General features: G+C 52.9%; 1 protein-coding gene across 7 annotated transcripts in view; it reads right to left on the bottom strand.

The window, feature by feature from the left end:
* The window catches only part of ADIPOR1 (adiponectin receptor 1), a 26,610-nt gene continuing 8,318 nt past the window's right edge, over positions 1-18,292 (bottom strand). For 2 of the 7 annotated variants that reach the window (XM_065592423.1, XM_065592422.1), the window contains exons 2-9: positions 16,404-16,654; positions 14,958-15,083; positions 13,666-13,837; positions 9,522-9,708; positions 8,500-8,687; positions 6,386-6,529; positions 2,004-2,197; positions 1-857 (exon numbers count right to left, since the gene is read on the bottom strand). In XM_065592423.1, coding sequence (XP_065448495.1) covers positions 729-857; positions 2,004-2,197; positions 6,386-6,529; positions 8,500-8,687; positions 9,522-9,708; positions 13,666-13,837; positions 14,958-15,083; positions 16,404-16,649 — 1,386 coding nt within the window. In that variant the 5' untranslated portion in view covers positions 16,650-16,654 and the 3' untranslated portion in view covers positions 1-728. The remainder of the gene's footprint in view (positions 858-2,003; positions 2,198-6,385; positions 6,530-8,499; positions 8,688-9,521; positions 9,709-13,665; positions 13,838-14,957; positions 15,084-16,403; positions 16,655-18,292) is intronic. The other 5 variants (XM_065592425.1, XM_005311014.4, XM_065592426.1 and 2 more) reach the window with 3 other exon arrangements.

The following is an 18,292-nucleotide window of genomic DNA, read 5'->3' on the forward strand; positions in this document are numbered from 1 at the left end:
TGACATTAACTATTGACCTTTTTATTTCAGTCAGCTACAGCAGCTCTACATTCCCCTAAAATACTGTCCTGACCCTCCTGTGTTACCACAAACAGCTCATGGGCAGACGCATTGAAGTGGCACCAAGTCTCTCTTTAAAGCTTAGTATTAAATATTAAATAGTCTCTTATTCCATTTACATTACTGTGTCAAGAAAAAGATAGTTAAAAGGTAAGTTACATGAACCTGTGAACAGCCCCTGTTCATTAGCACTGCAGGCTCTGGGGCCAGTCCTCAGGAAAGCAGCGGGTTGCTCCTTCAGATATGGAGGAGACCCAGACCATGGACTAATACATGGGTTTCCTGTCTCTCCAGAACTGGGCTAAAAATGGGGCCACACTTCTGTGCTGGGGAGCAGGCAATCTGCACCCCTGGCTTTCAGAAACAGAATTTCTGCACTAGACAGAAAATCCTAATGTGATTAGAACACTGTGTGGTGGAGGAGGGTTTTTATTCCCCAGGAAGGGCTAATAGTTGAACGTGCTTCTTCCTATTGGACACCATTGGCAACGTCCAGCAAATCACTCGGAGACGGGGCAAGGATTTGGTCATTATGGACCTTGCTGGAGAACATCCTCTTAAAAAAACAAAACAAAAAACCCAAAGAGTTGAGAGTCTTCCTTTGATTTTAGCAAAGAAGTAGTTTAAAAAAGCACTTAGGAAGCTGGTACTAAAGTCATTAGATGTTCTCAGAGCAGAGAGTCGTCCGTGCATCCCCCTTCGAGTCCATAGCGAAATTCTTGCAAGTTTGAGACTCCATAGAAGTGGACAAAGGCTGCAGCCACCACCAGCACGTGGAAGATCTGATGCGACTGGAACTGTGGGAAGGTGAGATAAAGCCCTTAAAAGTTAGACCAGCAAGAAGCCAACAACCACAAAAGGTGAGTCCTGTCCTGAATGGTCAGAGCTCCATGTATATTGCAGCATCACAAACCAGGCAGACTGGTCTGGGGTCCTTTCAGTGCCTCTAGTCATGACCTACTGGTTCAACCCATTGCTTATCTGGTAGTTTACATCTCAATGCCAGGAGAAAAAACTCAATACTCAGGATAAAGGGAGATTCTATTTGAAACGGGCCATTTATCTCACCCTATTGGAACTAAAATTGCCTGGGACACAGAGGTACATTCCTCTGCGTATGTATGTGTGGAACCACAAGCCAAGCTAAATTGAGGGGAGCGGAGCCAGCTGCCTTCCCTGGAGCTGGAGTGGATGGCAAAGTCAAGTCCCTCTGAAATTAGCCCCTGACAGCAGCTAAGAGCTGCAGGAAGGAACCCACTGGCCTTCGAACTTTCAGTTTGAAATACATACTGGGGCCAAGATATCAGTAGACATGACCTACAATTCTGAAAGAGGGACCTAGATGGTTTGGTCTGCAAAGCCCGCAGACGACCTAGGCAGGGCAACTCCCTGAGCACAGCTGGCTCCACTGCTGAAGCTGTCTGGCTCGCCGAGCTCAGTTTGGGTTCCCCTGGAAAGGCTGGGGCAATGGGAAATCACTTCCCCTGGAAAAGAAACACTACTTCAGCCTCAAAAGGCAATAAGCAAGGGATGTAAGAGGTCCATTTTGAAGAAACCAAAGGGAGGCCACAGACCCAAGGACTGGAGAGCTTTAGGGTCAGTAACAGCACTTGTTACTGGCCCATGGAGACTACAAATCCCCACATGCACTGCTCCAGCCTGATCTAAACAGCAAGGCTGCACTGCATGCTGAGTCCTGGAACCACAGGCTACCCCTGCCTTCTCTTTTGCCCCTCTTGCTCTCTTCACAATCTGCCCTTCATTACCCAGCAGAGCACCACATCCCAGAGCTGTCCCAGATGAGTCTAACCCAGAAGCTCTGGGTCCAGCCCCAAGCTGCGCTCTGGAGTGCATCTAGCACCACATCTCCTGGCTTTCTCAGCAGGATACCCCTCAAGGAGAAGGCAGGCTCTTTCCATGCCCCCAGCAAAGGCTGTACTCACCCAGATGTCAAACTTGCCAGGAAAGAAGCGCTCTGGGATGCGGGCAGCATACAGCCCTGCTCCTGTTATGTACATCACAGCCATGAGGAAGAACCAGCCCATCTGGCCCACGGTGGTGGCTTTCACAAACCCTTCAGCGATGGTGAAGTGCATGGTGGGCACAACGCCACTCAGCCCCAGCCCCAAAAATACCCCTGGGGGAAAGAGAGAGAGAGAGCCCTCTGTCACGGAGCGTGGAGGGGACACAAGGCCCTGCACCCCCGGCTTCCTGCGATTCACCATGACTCTCGGCCAGCCAGTAAAGCAGAAGGTTTATTTAGACAACAGGGACACAGTCCAAGACAGGTCTTGCAGGCACAGACAACAGGACCCCCTCAGTTAGGTCCATCTTGGGGTCCCAGGGCACCAGAGCCCCCTTGGGAGGTCAGAGCCCCGTCTGCCCCCCAGCCATTCCACCAGCTAGCTCTGAAACTCTCCCCCCACCCTTTGTTCAGTTTCCCGGGCAAAGGTGTCACCTGGCCTCTAACCCCTTCCTGGGTTCTCATGTTACATGCTCAGGTATCTTTCCTCGGCCAGTCTCCCATCCCCCCATGCAGACCATCCTAGCCACACTCCCCTGCCTTCCCAGCCAACACTCCCCACTCAGCATTCAAAGACCACATTAAGAACAGTCCCAGTTCGTCACACCCTCAGCCTTCATTCAAAATACAGCCAAGGCACCTGAGCCGGAGGCTGACCCGCAGCTCCCACGAGAGCAGAATGCAGGTTTCCTCTAGGCCAGGAGGGAGTTGAGTGCTGGAGAGAGTGGCTGGACTGACCGCTCTGGGATAGATAGCTCCCACATCCCTCCAAGTTGCCCCCCAAAGGCTGCCTATGGAGGGAGAAGGGTTGCAGAGCAATGGGTACCAATGCAAATAGGCCGACTCCACAGACAAGAGCCTTGGCCTTCTTGCTTAGCCTTCCAGAGAGGCCTACATGGGTCATCAGTGATGGGACAGTAGGAGTGGACTGAGACCAGACTCCTTCATGTGCCGGTCAGATGGAAACTGTTTGGAGCGCTCAACCCCAAGACTGCATTTAACGGGAGACCAAGAGACCATATATCGCACTAGCAATCTACTAAACCAGTCATTCCCCCGTCAGACAGAACCCAGGCAGCGGATTTCATTCCGAACCTTCTGGGCTGGTTCTAGCTTTGCCCTGCACTGCCTGCGGGGCAGGCTGGATTTCAGTACAGCCGGTTCTCCAAGCACTGCTCTCTCCCAGCTAAATGGAAATGTACTATTGGGGTAAAGTTTCAGCTGAGTCCTGGTAGCTGCTTTTGAGTTCCACCCCATGAAAGCCAAGTCTGGAAAATGCAAGGGGCTTTTTGGCGTAGGCAATTCAGAAATGGCTGAACTGCCCAACACGGAGCTGTCAGGGTTACTCGTGCTCCCCAAGGACTTGGTCCTTTAGTCATTGGCAAAAAGTCCCCCGGACAAGTGTAAACATTTAAAGAGCTGGGCTCTGCCTCTGCACAGCAAGCCCTGGGGCTAATGCTGGGAGAACAACCCTATGTTCAGCCCAGAACCAACACTGACACATGCTTCCCCGTGTCCATAGCCTTCTCTGCAGACCGACTGTCTACTGAGCTCTCTGGGCTCCTGCAGCATTTAGAACTAGACACACAGGAACCGGCTTGTCTGCAGCATCCACCACTTGCTGCAGAATCGACCCATTTTAAAAGATTTCTAGATGTTGAATTGCAAAGAAAAATTTGCAAATGGAACTGATGTAGTGATGTCTTCCTGAGGCCGCAGACAGAGCCCTCGCCACAGCAGCTGAGCTGAGACACCCCCCCCCCCCCCCCCCCCCCCCCAGTTTGGGATTCAGAACAAGCAGCAGGTCAGTTTAAATGACAGAATTGTTAACTGTGGTCATGTAAGTAGAAACATCCAGCAAACACTGCATGGTAGGTGGAAGCCTGCTCAAAGCCTCTGCTGGGAGGGGAGTCTAGGTTACAACACTGCCAGCTCAGATGATCTTAAAGGTGTTAAGCTGTGTCTACACTGGCACTGAGCAAGGTTTCAAGCCAACTCCAGATACACACCCTTTGTGGCCAAAGTAGCCGAGGCCGATCCGTGCCAGTCCAGCAGCTTGCACTTAAAAGCACTGACTGTCCTGGGGCTTGTTTTCTTTTCAAAAACAGGGAAATTAAACAGCAAAATCTAGGTCAATGCTCCAAATGTAATTGCACAGGAGTCAAGCAGTGAAGGCGTTCAGGCTCTCTGGGACGGGGACTGGCCATGGCTCTGCAGTCTCTATTTCTGTGTCCTCTTAAAATGTTCCCCTCAATACATACACTGGTGTAGCCAGAGAGATGCCCAGGCTGAATGGGTTGGTTGGGTTAACCATGCATTGGCTGGCCCTGGTACAGTTCTACTCATCTTCGGAACAGGCCAGCAATGACAGGGTTTGTATTTTATACAGCGTGGGCTTCCCCTATGTGACTCCCTCCTGTTCTCTGGGACTGTGACCTTGGTGCTGACTGAGAGAGGCTCCAGTGGGGATACAGTGCGGACTGTATGGAAGCAGACCGTGGCACATACAACAGAGCACGTGAGCTGTTCCACCAAGTACCTAGGGCCATTGGCAGCACACCAGGACACTACAATCAGTACATCTACAGCAGCTCAGCCGAGACACAGGCAGCACTAACCACTGCAGCCCCGCTCAGCCCAGAGCCCAGGTGGCAAGTGGTCAAGTGCAGAAGTGCTCCAGTGCAGGTGTGCTGCCCCTCCCCCTCGAGGGGGGGGGCAGAGGGAGGCTGGCAGGGATGAACGTGGAGGAGGGAGCTCGTTTCTACAGCTGAGTGGCAGTTTTTGGCTGCCAAGCCACTGCCCAGAGAAGGGAGGTCTCTGCTGCAGCAGCCTCTGGGCCTTTCCAGATAGCAATCAAGGGGCTTCAAACTCCAGAGGGTGAGTCACCAGGCAGGAACCTCCTGCCCTCTGGGGCAGCTGGCAGCCTGTGCCAAGCATCAGCAAATTCAGAACCCACAGCACAGGCAGAAACAAGCCTGGCAGCAGCACTGCTTCTTCCCTCTACCTCAGCCTCCATCCCACGCCTCTCCACTAGGGCTGCATGCCCTAGTGCTCCAGTGGCCCCAGGGCAGGTTTCATGCACTAGCCCCTCAGGCAGGAAGTCTGCCAGCTGGAGTGCAACTGTGCAGCAAGTGCCATCTCCCACAGCTGCCTTCCACTCCATGAGCTCCCTGTGTGGGACAGGGGGCTGCTGGCCTCTGCCATGCATCCCCTGTGAGGCCTCGCCAGCCCCAACCCCACCACTGGGGGCCCTGTAGGCACAGAGATTGAGAGCTCAGCCTAGGGGCTTCAGGCCAGCTGCACTCCACCCAACAGGGCACAGCCCCCTCCTTGTTTCACTCCATCCCATCCCCATTAGCAGGCCCAACCAGCAGCAGCATTCTTCAGCCAGGTGCAGGAAAGGGTCCCTGACAGGGCACTGCCAGCTGCCCTGGTGGCAGCACTGCTGGGGCACCCCTAGCTCCCACAGGTCACAGCTCTATGCCTGGCTGGGACCAGACACTGGTGGGGTGTCACCCCAGGCCCTGCAACCTGAGCAACCAAGGAGTGTCACTTCGCCAGTGCTCCTGTTCAGACAGCAGAAGCCGCATCAGAGTCTAGGGGCAGAAGGAAGGGAGGCTCTGCACAGGGCCCGTAGGGCATAGAGGAGTTCCGTGCAGGTCCCATAGGGGGTGTGTGGGGGAAGGGGAGGTTCCGCACAGGGCCCATATGGAGCATGTTGGGGAAGCCAGAAGGCAGAGCTGGAATTCAAGGCAGGCAGCTCCATGCCCTGCGCCACCCCTTGGGCAAAGGCACAAACCCTAGAGATTTGACCAGGGGGCAAGTCAGTGCATTGTGGTTTCCCAGCCACCCCTCCCAGGTCAGTGCAGCACATTAAAGGCAGGAGCAAACCATGAAGTGTGGGCCTGGCCCAGATCCTGAACTTTCCCCCAGGTGAGGCGTGTTCAGCATGGGGTCTGGCTGCTCTTGCATTGCCGGTTGGAGCACGACTAGGCAGGGGCTCCAGCTCAGTGAGGGGCAGACGCCGGGGGAGATGGACTGACCTAGGATAGCAGGACGCAGGCTGGCCATGCTGCAGGGAGGGGGCCCGCGAGCCACAGTGCTGAGCACAGCAGATGCGGTAGCCATGGCGAGAACAGAGAGCCTTTGGGAAGGAGGCGCGTTCTAGAGTATCCATTGGCTGATAGCACCAGGCGCTGCCTCTTCAGGCCTCTGACAGAAAGGCACCATGTCACCCCGCTCTGTGCTAATGCACAGCTGTTCCTGATGTCCCCCATGGGGCTGCCACATGGTACATCTCACCAGCTGGGCTACCTCCAGCGCCCAGGGAGCAATGGATCCTCAGGGGGCTAGAAGGGGATCTTGGTTCCACCATTTCAGTGTCTGTCCTGTTCAAGCAGTTGCCAGGATACCCACCCTGGCTTCCAGCAAGGAAAGGGTTACAGCCTAGAGGACACAAAGTTGGGGTGAGAGCTGCTGGGTCTGTGTCTAGCAGGGGAATCATTCCCCACTGAGAACAAGCTAACCAGTTTTCAGCTGTACTGCAAGACAATTCCCATGCTCTGGCTCCACGTGCCCTCGGCACCAGTAACTGCTGCGACTGGCAAAGCCAACCCGGCTTGAGGCATGGGGGCAGAGGCGGGGAGGGGCGGGGAGGGGAGAGAAGAAGAGATAAAAGCAGATGTCCCTGGTGAATGCTGCTCTGGGAAAGGCTCCCTGGACAAAGTCACAACCTCTGGCAGCAATTCCGCAGCTCCTGCTCCCCTTGGAGGGTTACCAGCTCTCAGCCGGTCAAGGGGCTCCCAGCCCCAGCAGAGAGGAAAACCCTGGGCTCACTAAACCAGTGGTTCTCAACCAGGGCTCTGAGGCCCCCTGGGGGGCTGTGAGGTTTCAGGGGGTTCCTCAAGCAGGACCAGCGTTAGACTTGCTAGGGCCCAGGGCAGAAAGCGGAAGCTTCACCGCATGGGTCTAAAGCCCGGGGCCCTGAGCCCCGCCCCCCGGGTCTGAAGTCGACATCTGAGCAAAGTAGCTTTGTGTGGGGCCCTGTGCCATGGAGCCCCAGGCAGCTGCCCTGTTTGCTACCCCCTAACACTGGTCCTGGCTTTTATATGCAGAAAACCAGTTGTTGTGGCACAGGCGGGCCACAGAGTTTTTATAGCATGTCAGGGAAGCCTCATTAAGAAAAAGGTCTAGACTCCCTGCACTAGACGACTTCCATCCACCTCCAGGCCTCAGTGCTAAGCAGGCTGACTAGCCTCCCGCTGTGGCCCGATCCTGAACAAGGATCACAAGAACCCTGTGCTGCCTGCAGTCTGTTTCAAGTGAGCCCGAGCCTCCCAGTTCAGGGTGACTCTGACAACGGACGATTCGCGGCACAGCCAGGAGTGGGACAGTCCTGGGGGAAGCAGCCAGGACTCCGGCTGGGGCAGGAAGCACGGGAACATTCATTTAAGCTATATCTAAGTGAAAACTACCTGTGCCTTCTGGACTAGTAAACGTCCAACACTAGCCATCGCTGCCAGGTGGCAGAGCCCTGCATCTGCCCTGTGGCTGTCGGAGGGAAATGTATGTTGCCCTTAACTCTGTAACAGCAGCTCAGGACCGAGGCTGGCCAGATACAGCTATCACACTGGAATGCTTCAGGCCCTTCTCCTGCTCTTCTCACTAGAGCTGGGTTGTGGAGGCTTGGCTCAGCATACCCAAATCAAGAGCAGATGTGTCTGTCAGTCATTGATCCCAGTTCCTAGGGGGCTGCCACTGCTCCACACTGGCCGACACCAGAATCACACCACAAAAGTGACAGCTCACCCAGGCACTCAGTGGCCTATAAATAAAGGGTGTGATCCTGTTTCCATTGAGGACACTAAATGCTGTGGCCTTAACATCAATGGCACCAGGCTCATGCCACTTGCATTTCCAGGCCAGGACAGTCTACTCAGATCGGCACTCGAAGCCCAACACAGGCTCTCTCCTGGCACATTGCTGTATTGCAAAGCAAAGAAGGTACAGCAGGAAGCTAAAGACAAGGACACTGATGGGAGTTTCCATTGCCAGAGAAATGGTGAAGTGAATCCTTCTGGGGAAACTAGTTTGTGCCCACACTGATTGGTAGTTTTTCTATGGGTCCCCAAATGGCTCATGCACTGAAGTTAGCCACTACAGTCCTTTGGGAGGCAGCAGTCTCTTTATCTCCAGTTTACAGATTGAGGAATGAAGTGACCTACCCAGAGGTGGGAAATGAGCTCAGATCTCCTGAGTCCCTGTTAAGTGCCTTAGCCGCAAACCCTTCCTTCAGGCAGTGGGGCTTTCTATGTCACACCCAGTGGGAGTGGCCCTGCCTACACCCAGCATGCTACCGAGTCAACATCCTCTAACGCCAGCTGAGCAGCTTGTGGCTGAATGAAAAGTGTTCCTACCTGCTCTGGTCTGTCTGTGCTTGGGGGTTGCAAACCGGTCCCACTGAGCGACAATGATTGCGGAGATGCCCAGGACACAGACAATGGAGAGGTAGATGAGCCGAGGCTGCGGTGAGCAGTAGAACGAGTAATAGAGCCAGGGGACAAAGCTCCCCATAATCAGCAGTGCTATTCCTGAGTAATCCAATCTAGAACACAGACACAGAGAGAGAAACCCAGGGGTCAGTTTGGAAGTGCACTCCCCTCACTCTGGCACGTTTACACCCTCAGCTCCCGTTCTCGCAGCCCAACTGCTGGCTCTCCAGCTGTAGCCCTCCAGACTTTGTGACCCTACCTACGTCTGTAGGCCTAGCTAGGGGGAGTGTGACTGGGAAGAACTGTAGCAATGTATTGTGGGCGCTTCTGTTTGCGTCCCAAGTGAGTTTGTGGAGCAGAAGCGTAGGAGGGTGGGTCTGTCTGGGCGGTAAAGGCGTGAGCAGAATTAGGTGTGTCTGTGCAGTTTTCTGACTGTTTAGTGACAGCATGGACAGGACAAGCACTGGCACAACCTCAGTGGGAAGCAGTAGCTCTTAGCCCTTGTTTTCACAGGAATGTTGACAGCTTCTTTCATCCCCAAGTGCTTGCAAATGATACACATGGGAATCACTTCCCCACTGAAATGCAGCCAGTGCTCGGGTGAAGAGCAGCAGCTGTGTAACATCCCATGGCACATCAAGGCATTTTGGCTAAGGGCACCACAGCAAAGCCTGTTCTAAAGAACAATCTTCTCCCCCGCTCCATCCCCCCCCCCCCCCCCCGATCTTAGTGCTGTGCAAAGCAGCACCTGGTAGGTAAATCCCTTTGGCAGACTAGCCTGAGCAAGGTCCGCTCCAAAAGCCTTGCACACTATGTTATTCAGTGCCTGGAAGGCTAAGGCTGGGCTAGGTCTCCTCTAGGTCAGCCTGATGCTAGGAGACGACCAGGAGTTAGCAGCTGCTGCTGCTGAACACAGTTTTGTGGTTGTTTTGCTGCAGCCGACTCACTTTGAAAACGTCCGGGAGACCTTCTCCGAGTGACAGTAGACGGTGTGGAAAAGCCAGGAAAAGCTGAGGCATAGCACTGCTCCAAGGAAGAACATCCCGAACACCACCTTCTCCTGAAGAGGGGCCATGAAGTACATGTTGGGCCTGAGCATGGTCAGAATCCCCAAGAAGAGGAACAACACAAAACCTGCAGCCAACACACCAAAGAGTCAGTCAGCCAGCAGGAGCCACTTCCAACAGCTGCCCAAGGGAGCACCTGTGCAATGGCAGTGAGCCAGCGTTTCACAGCAGACCTGGGGAAAATCAACACCAAGGGTCTTTGTAATCCCTGCCTGCGCCAGGAGAGAGCAACACAGAAGGGTCACACTGTTAACAGGGGAACTCGGTAGCTGCCCTGGGAACAAGAAAAGCCGCATAGGGGCTAGTCTGGATCTCCCTGGCAGGGCCTGCAGCAATGTGTTGCTATGCCCAGTGCAACATGCATTCCACTCTGCTGCCTTGGAGGGGCCAAACCCGTTTGGGGGGATAGCAGTGGGGAAGGTCCAGGCTGCCTTACTTATTCTCCAAAGATCCAGTAGCCTCTAGAGAGAGATGTGTGGCACTCCCTGCCACGCTCATCAGTTCTGCTCCTGGGGGAGGGGAGATGAGAGGAGTCGTTTGAGGTGCTCCTTCCCCCAGAGGCCTTAGCAACACTATGTCTTGGGGTCTGGGAGCTTGGGCCTGGGCCCTGCATGCCCCATTTGTGCTGACATTCGACTGCCAGACTGGCCACTGATACAGACACCACTCAGTTCCAGACCATGCTGAGGACACATTGTCCCAGCCGCTCTGGACAGGACAGGCTCACGCATGCAGCCTTTCCCTGCCTGGACCTTCTGGAAGGCCTTGAAGAGCATTCTGTAGCACTGCCAAATGGCTCCAGGACCTGTATTGGCGGATGGGGCCCACTCGGAGATAAAAGCACAAATGATCCAGTCCCCATGGGCAGCAGGGCTCGGCACACCCTCTGGGGACTTGATGGAAGAGCTCATTTTTGCCTCAAACATCTGGAGCCAAGAGGGACCACTGCCTGCAGAGCTAGAAGGCAGATGGCATGTGATGTGGTTAGCATGGCCAGGTGAGTGGTCTGACTCGGAATTGTTTTAACATGGCTTCATTCTGCACCTGGCCCTCAGTGCTGGTTGACTAGCAGGAATGTTGCTGTTGTGAGCTAATTCATTGCATCTGTGACATACTTCCCTCCCTACAGGAGGAACTGCGAATCTGACCATCATTAGTAGCCCTGGGTACACCGAGCTGCACCTCCAGTCAAAGGCCACGAGCAAAATCTGCCTCTGCCCAGGTTCCCCTGGAAAGGCCCTGACCCTCATGCTGTCCACCCAGGAGAGCAGACTGTGATGTTGCACTCCATATGATTTTATGAAAATATGCTAATGAGCGTGAATATAATGTAACTGGAATATGCTTCATGCAAAAGGTCTCTTGTAAGGTATCATTACAAAGCTTATAATCTACTGAGTGTGTTCATCCTATTTGTATGTATATATCATTCTTGTATATGAAACTAGAAATATGAAATACAACTCTGAGGTCCTATTGTAATTATGCAAAGTGTGGGCCATTAATGGTGGTTTGAAATCTTGATGGCTCCCATCAACTAGGACAATTGGTTGTAAATGGCTCTGTTTACTTGCAAGCCTTCCTGAGAGTCAGGCCAGGAAGAATGAAGGTTTGGGGTCTCACAGGACATGTGACCATGTCACCTGGTACTGGAATCCATCTTAAACCTGGGGCTTTTCCATTTAGGAGGAGGGGTGGGGACCCAGAGAGACAAAAGATTCCCGCCTTGTGCCAAAGCTATATAAGGGGGTGGAACAGAACAAAGGAGGCTGCAGTCATGAGAAATCCCCTAGCTACCACCTGAGGTGGAACAAGGACTGTACCAGAGAAAGGATTGGGCCCAGACTAGAAAGGAGTCTAATCTGTGAAATAAGCTTATGGGAACATCTCTGAGGATGAGATTTATCTGTAATCAGTTTCTTAATGTATTAGGCTTAGACTTGCATGGTTTTGTTTTATTTTGCTTGATAACTTACTTTGTTCTGTCTGTTATTACTTGGAACCACTTAACTCCTACTTTTTTATACTTAATAAAATCACTTTTTGCTTATTACTGAACGCAGAGTTAGTGACTAATACTTGGAGGGAGCAAACAGCTGTGCATATCTCTCTATCAGTGTTATAGAGGGCGGACAATTTATGAGTTTACCCTGTATAAGCTTTATACAGAGTAAAACAGATTTATTTGGGGTTTGGATCCCATTGGGAGCTGGGTGTATGGGTGCTAGAGACAGGAGCACTTCTTAAGCTGTTTTCAGTTAAATCTGCAGCTTTTGGGGGATGTGGTTCAGACCTGGGTCTGTGTTTGGCTCAACAAGACAGGGTACTGAAGTCCCAAGCTGGCAGGGAAAACTGGCTCTGAGGTAGTCTCAGCACATCAGGCGGCAGTCCCATGTGGGTTTCTGTGACCCAACCCGTCACACAGATATCACTCGCTGTGCGCTCCCCTCACTTTGCTGAAATGGAGGCTGAGCTGTGCTGCCCAGCAGCACTGACAGGGACACTGTGAGGAGGTCAATGGCAGTTGTGAGCTAGAGGACAGATGTGCTGGCCAGGACCTTTCTGGGAGCTATCGACTGCCTGGCAGTTACGTTTACTTGACTGCACCCCTTCCTCGAGCCGGTCCAGCTCTGAGGACACTGGATGAGCACAGCTGAGAACTGACAGATCACCATTGTGCCAGCTGCCAGACAATAAGCTGGTGCCCACCGTAACAGGTTCTAGGAGAGCATGAACAGTCTCAGTTGGCCTAAGGGGTCAGATCCCTCTTTGCCTTGTGATGCTAGGGAAAGGGAGTGGCCTGTTCTCCCCACACATGGCCCTCACCCAAAGGTCAAGTGCACCCTGGCAGCAATGACAGCAACATAATCCCTAAAGTGAATCCAACTACTTGTCTGGTGCTCAGCACAGATGCCAAGCCTGGATCCCTGGCCAGACGAAGAGGCTATACACCCTGATGGGACAAGCCCACTCTGACCCTGACAAGGTGTGTTCTGTGCCAGGTGAGGCGAGAGCTTCTGGTTCCTCATTTCTGGCTTCCTAGTGACAGAGCAGTACATCTGAATGGGGGCACCCAACCCGCCACGCAGCACAAAGTGAGGCTCTAGGGAGCACAGAGGGCTCAGCACCAAACAGCTCCCATTCTCCCACTGTGGGGGGGACAGACATTCTTCACTGTTCTCTATGGGAACAGCGCCCACCTTCCCCTTCCGTGAGCCCAGCAAGTCCCAGCTCTGCAGGTCTGTCAGACTTTGAACACAGACGTGTCTGTTCACAGTGGTTAATCCTCACCAGTGCCCCACAGTAATCCCTATGTCTATCCCCTGAGAGTCCAATGGGTTATCGCTCTGCCAGCTCCACACTCACTCAGTGCATGTAGTGAGAACATGGCTACTAGAGTCCTGCGCAGGACTCCCACCTGCTCCTGCTATTATGGCAGTGGGTCCTTCAGGGATCTACACTAGCCCCACACAGGGCTCAAATGGCTACCACCCCAGCCCAGCGGAGGATCTGGCACAACAGGCCATGGGAACCCAAGAGTGACCCGGGCCCTGAAATAGTCTACCAACACTGGCCAGTGGAATGATTTGGAGGCAGCATGGGGGCCCGAGCTCCTAGACAGACAGGTTTGCTGCCCTGGCAGTGTATCCAGCCCTTTGGGGAAGACAAAATAACTCCCAGGGGATCTCTCTGCCCCTCTGATTGAGGGCGCAGCCATGACAGGCCCATACCAAGCTCCCTTCATCCCCTCGCCGGGGAGGAATTCTCCTCTTCTTCCTGCCCACTAAAGAGAAAGCAGAGGGAGGATGCGGGGAGAACAGGACACCCCGTCCCGCCCTTGACTGTTTATGTGACAGATGACACTGAGTGAAACTTTTCCCCTGGTAAAAGGCATCCACTAGAGTCAGCCTGAGTCCTCTGAGGCCAGGACCTTGGCTTGTGAGGTCTCTGTCCTGAGCAGGGCATGCTTGTGGGGCCACAGCCGTACTCATCAGTCCCAAGGATAGAGCTCCCCCTCAGTCACCTAGTAAGTGAGTCCAGATGTTGCCCGTCTCGGTGTGTATTCGAAAGATGCTCTTGAAGCAGGCTCTGAAGGACGGCATAGGGGGTCTGTGTCCATGCAGGAGGTAATCGTTATCCTTCAGCCAGTCTGGGAGCACATCATAGGGAATCACCCTCCAGCGCCCTTCCCACACCTGCAACACATCAACCCACGCAGGCGGTTACCCTGACTGGCGGCCCCCGGCCAGGCATGGCACCTGCTCCAGAGCCACTCCTATCCCCGTGACTGCTAGCTGTTGTTTCCATGGTGCCCATCGCTGTGAAAGTCAAGCTGAAAACCACACAGAACCAGTCAGTCTCTTCTGTGAGTTAAGTACTGAACTGGCCCAGCCTTCTCTCTTAAGAGGACATGATAACTCAAGAGCAAGTTCCGTTGTTGCAAAATTAAATGCTTTGCAAATACCCACAGGATGCCCATAAAGGGCCAAATCCTGCAGAGTGCGGGGCCTTCCCCACACTCAATACCCTGGGACTGACTGAGACCAGCACCCTCAGAATTTGGCCCTTCATCACCTTAACAAGCAAAACGGTCAGCTGAGCCACGACAGGCGACGGGACAGCTCTTACGGGACATTGTGACAAAAACCCCAACGGAGTTCATACAGGAGTGCCCTGGGACCACGTTTTCATCCTGGCCCCAGCAATTGCTGCACTAGCCCTTCTCTCCCATGGCTCCACAGGTGTGTGAGTGAGTACAGGAGCTTCTGCTTAGTCCCCAAGGCACACCACAGCAATACTGGACAGGTAGCAGCCAGTGCTCCAGACCCCAGGACAGATCAGAGGGGCCCCGCCGAGCTAGATTAGGGCAGGGGTTTGCACCACACTTGCCCCTGCCAGATATGGATAGCCCTCACTGTCACATGCACTAGATACACCTAGATTGTTCCACCTGTCAGGTCCTTGGCATTCTCCATACAGCACCCGGGGTCATTGCTGGCTGTAGAGGGCTTCTCAGGTGCACAGACAGCAAGGACGGGAAGGAGAAACAGCATTTCACAGGTGCTGCTGTTCACTTTCCATTCCTCTTGGCCTTGCAGTTGAAAATTTGTTAAGCTCTTGGCTCAGGCCCCCTGCCCATGCTAGGGGGAACCCCAGTGCACTGGATATAGTCACCCACATTCATGGTGTCCTCCTAACAAGGAAGATTAACCCCAATGCAGACCCAGCACAATGCCTCAGACTCTGTCACAGCAGAGGACAGCGGCCCAGAGCCCTGGCAGCCGTCCTCCATCGGCTGCCATGAGCTGACAGTACCTTATACACAAATTCCTCCATCTTTTCCATAGCGTGATGAGCCTGCAGAGGTAGAGTCAGCACGCGAACCACCTCCTCCTCCTCCTCCTCCTCCTCCTGCGGCGCTGTGCATGGCTGCTCCTTGGCCTAAAGGGAGAGATGCCATTATTTGTCACAGGCCACAACCCACCAGAGAGACGGACCATCAAGATGTGGGGAACTTAGAAAACAGCAAGTATATTCCAACCAAGAGGGGTGTGAACCCTTAGAATATATAGGTGCTGCAGCCCTTCTGAGAGGGGAGAGATGGAAGACTCCCCAATCACCACTGCTTTTGCATCATGGTACTGTCTTAAACCGCACACAGAAGGGCTAATCCCAGATTCAGTTTTGTTTAGAACAAGGATTAGAATGGAGGAGTTTCCTTCTTTAAAGTCCAGGGTGCAGCCTGAAATGGCCACTCTGCTCTAGCCAGGGAAGTGAGCCAAGGAAATAGGCCAGGTACCAGCCGAAGCAGAAGCATTAAAGAACACAGGCGGCCCCTTTTCACTGCACACCTAAAGCAGAGGCTGCTGTGAACATGCTGCCCCGATCTATTACTAACAAGTATTAGAAGATACTTGTTAGAAGCTTAGAAGCCACAAAAGCAGGTGAACCAATAAGAATGCTCCTTAGAACTCCTGCAGTGCATCCTGTTCACCTGCAGGCAGTGCTGTCAGCAGGCGTGCAGAGGGTGTTCCTTGGCTGATGCTATGGGACGAGATTTGTTGAAGGCTGGCTGAGCCCAGTTCACCCTCCTCCCTCTGCAGGGCCGGCTCCAGGGTTTTTGCTGCCCCAAGCAGCCAAAAAAAAAAAAAAGCCGTGATCGCGATCTGCGGCACTTCCACTGCCACTCTACTGCCGCCGCTTCATTCTTCAGCGGCAGTTCGGCGGCAGGTCCTTCCCGCTGAGAGGGACCCGCCGCTGAATTGCCGCCGAAGAGCCGGACGTGCAGCCCCCTTCCATGTGCCGCCCCAAGCACCAGCTTGCTACATTGGTGCCGGGAGCCGGCCCTCTCCCTCCGCCCCAGAAAACAGGAGCACACTGGGGTGCGAGGGGTTGTTTGCTTATGACAGATTACCTTCTATGCAATGGAATAAGATTTCCAGGACAGATTTTCTGACATGTCATCACTCTGAACAACATAGAGTGGGTGCAAATCCTCACCATTCAGATTCAGTCCATTTTCACCCCCACTGTGCACTGGTGTAAAGGGATGACAAGGGTCAGGGTCTATTGTAGGGAGCCCAAAGCCCCACACTTCCATGCACCATGCTGCTAATGGGATTACAGGCAGATTTCTGGGTTAATCTGCAAGGACAGTGTTGAGAGCCTAAATAACTAGGAGTATATCTGTCTGTAACTCTAGGGCGTACAGGGCACATTCAACAGGACTGATTGGAAGCAATTTATAGGAAGAAAAAGCACCGAATGGGTTTGGTTTGCAGATCCCAGCAGCTGCCCTGCTTGGGGGCACTCCATTGGATTGTGGCTTACGCTGGCTGCTCCCTGGTCTCCCTTCTCCTCTAGCAGCGGCCCCAGTTCTGCCAGCTCCAAATCGTCTCCTTCTCGGCTGCTGTTGGAAAGTCCATTTCCTTGGCTGGTTGCTGACCCTTTGCGGGACGACATCTGGTCAACACACAAAGGGTCTTGAGTTTCCGTGTTCTTGAACATTCACACTAGGAATAAAAACAAGACAAGTGACATTGCAGGCCTGCCCCCTTCCATTCAAACCCAAATCTGCCACACCAAGTGACCCAACACTTTACAACTTACTGCCTTGGCCAATACTGATGAGAGCATCTACAAGAGCCAACTCCTCAACTCAGTGCCCATGGTGGCAGCTCTGATGCTTGCAAGGTGCAGCTGTACTCTGGGCACGGACCCATTCAGAGTTCATGAGAACTGGAAAATCCCAACCCCCCTGTGACACCCTGACACCCCAATATTCATCACTGTCATGTAATTAGGAATGTTTTATACAAAGTATGACTTGTGAGGTATCATTCTAAAAGTCTTGATCTGCTAGACATTTAACATCTCATTGTCATATGTGAAGATATGAAGTTTGGCTAGGTATGTGTTACTGAAACACGTTGTGAGGTTGAAAACACCCACAAGCCGCCTTTCAGGTACAACAGTAAAAAGGCCAAACAATGCTAATGGCTTATTGAGGAAATACACACAAGCACAAGGATTACCCCAGGAACTGTGTACAACAGAAAACTCTCAGAGATAACACTACACAATGGGAACTGTTTGACCCAGGTCACAGCAAAAGAGCTTTCCAGCAAGTGGGAAGAAGATATAAAAGCAGGACAGTGACATCATGAGGGTACCCCACACTCCCTGCAACAACACACCTGGAAACACCTGAGGGGCAAGGACTGAACTGTGGGAAGTGATGGTCCCAGGCTAGAAGGATCTTTAGCCTGTGAATGAAAGCCTGGGAAAGCCAAGGCAACTTGTGCCTTAAGAATCTGCCAGCCTGTTTATTGCTCAGGGTGAGAATTTGCTAATTTATATCCTACCTATCTAGTGTGTTAAGATCAGTTCGCGTTTTTATTTACTAAGGTAATCTGCTTTGATCTGTTTGCTATCCCTTATAATCACTTAAAATCTATCTTGTGTAGTTAATAAACTTGTTTTCGTTTATTCTGAAACCAGTCTGTGGAATTCATAACTGGGGGGAGCAAAACGCTGTGCATATCTTCCTCCACACTGAGGGAGGGGGCAGATTTCCTGAGTTTACACTGTACAGTTCTCTGTGCAGTGCAAGACAATACAATTTTGGGTTTACACTACAGAGGGGGTGTGCACGTGAGTGCTGGGCAATTCCCAAGCTGAGTCCTCCCACACAGAGCTGATCTCAGTGTCTGTGTCTTTCTGCAGCTGGATGTGTACTGGAGGAAGCTTGAGGGCCTGGCTCAGCAGGGCAGTGTATGGGAATCCAGACTAGTAGAACCAGTGGGCTCAGTGATACCCCAGCACATGAGGTAACACTCCAGGGGGAAGCAACCCATAACCCCCAATTTGGAATCTCCTTCTCCCTGGCTTCAGGCCCCTTTATCCCCATTCCAGTCTGCCTTGGTAACAGAAAGCCAAGCTTTAAAAGGAGCCCAGGGAATCTCAACTCCCAGAGGAAGCAAACCCAAGATGGCAGCCACAACCTTCTGTGCTGCATCAACAGTGTCATGGGAGGGTGGGTCTTCAAGGGCAGCACCTTTGGAAGTGCACTTGGTTTTCTGGATACCACCACGCTGGACTGGAATTTCTAAACACAACCAGGATGCTGTGACAGAATATGGGCAAAAGCA

The sequence above is a fragment of the Chrysemys picta genome, chromosome 4, assembly GCF_011386835.1.
Source record: "Chrysemys picta bellii isolate R12L10 chromosome 4, ASM1138683v2, whole genome shotgun sequence".
Taxonomy (NCBI): Eukaryota; Metazoa; Chordata; order Testudines; family Emydidae; genus Chrysemys; species Chrysemys picta.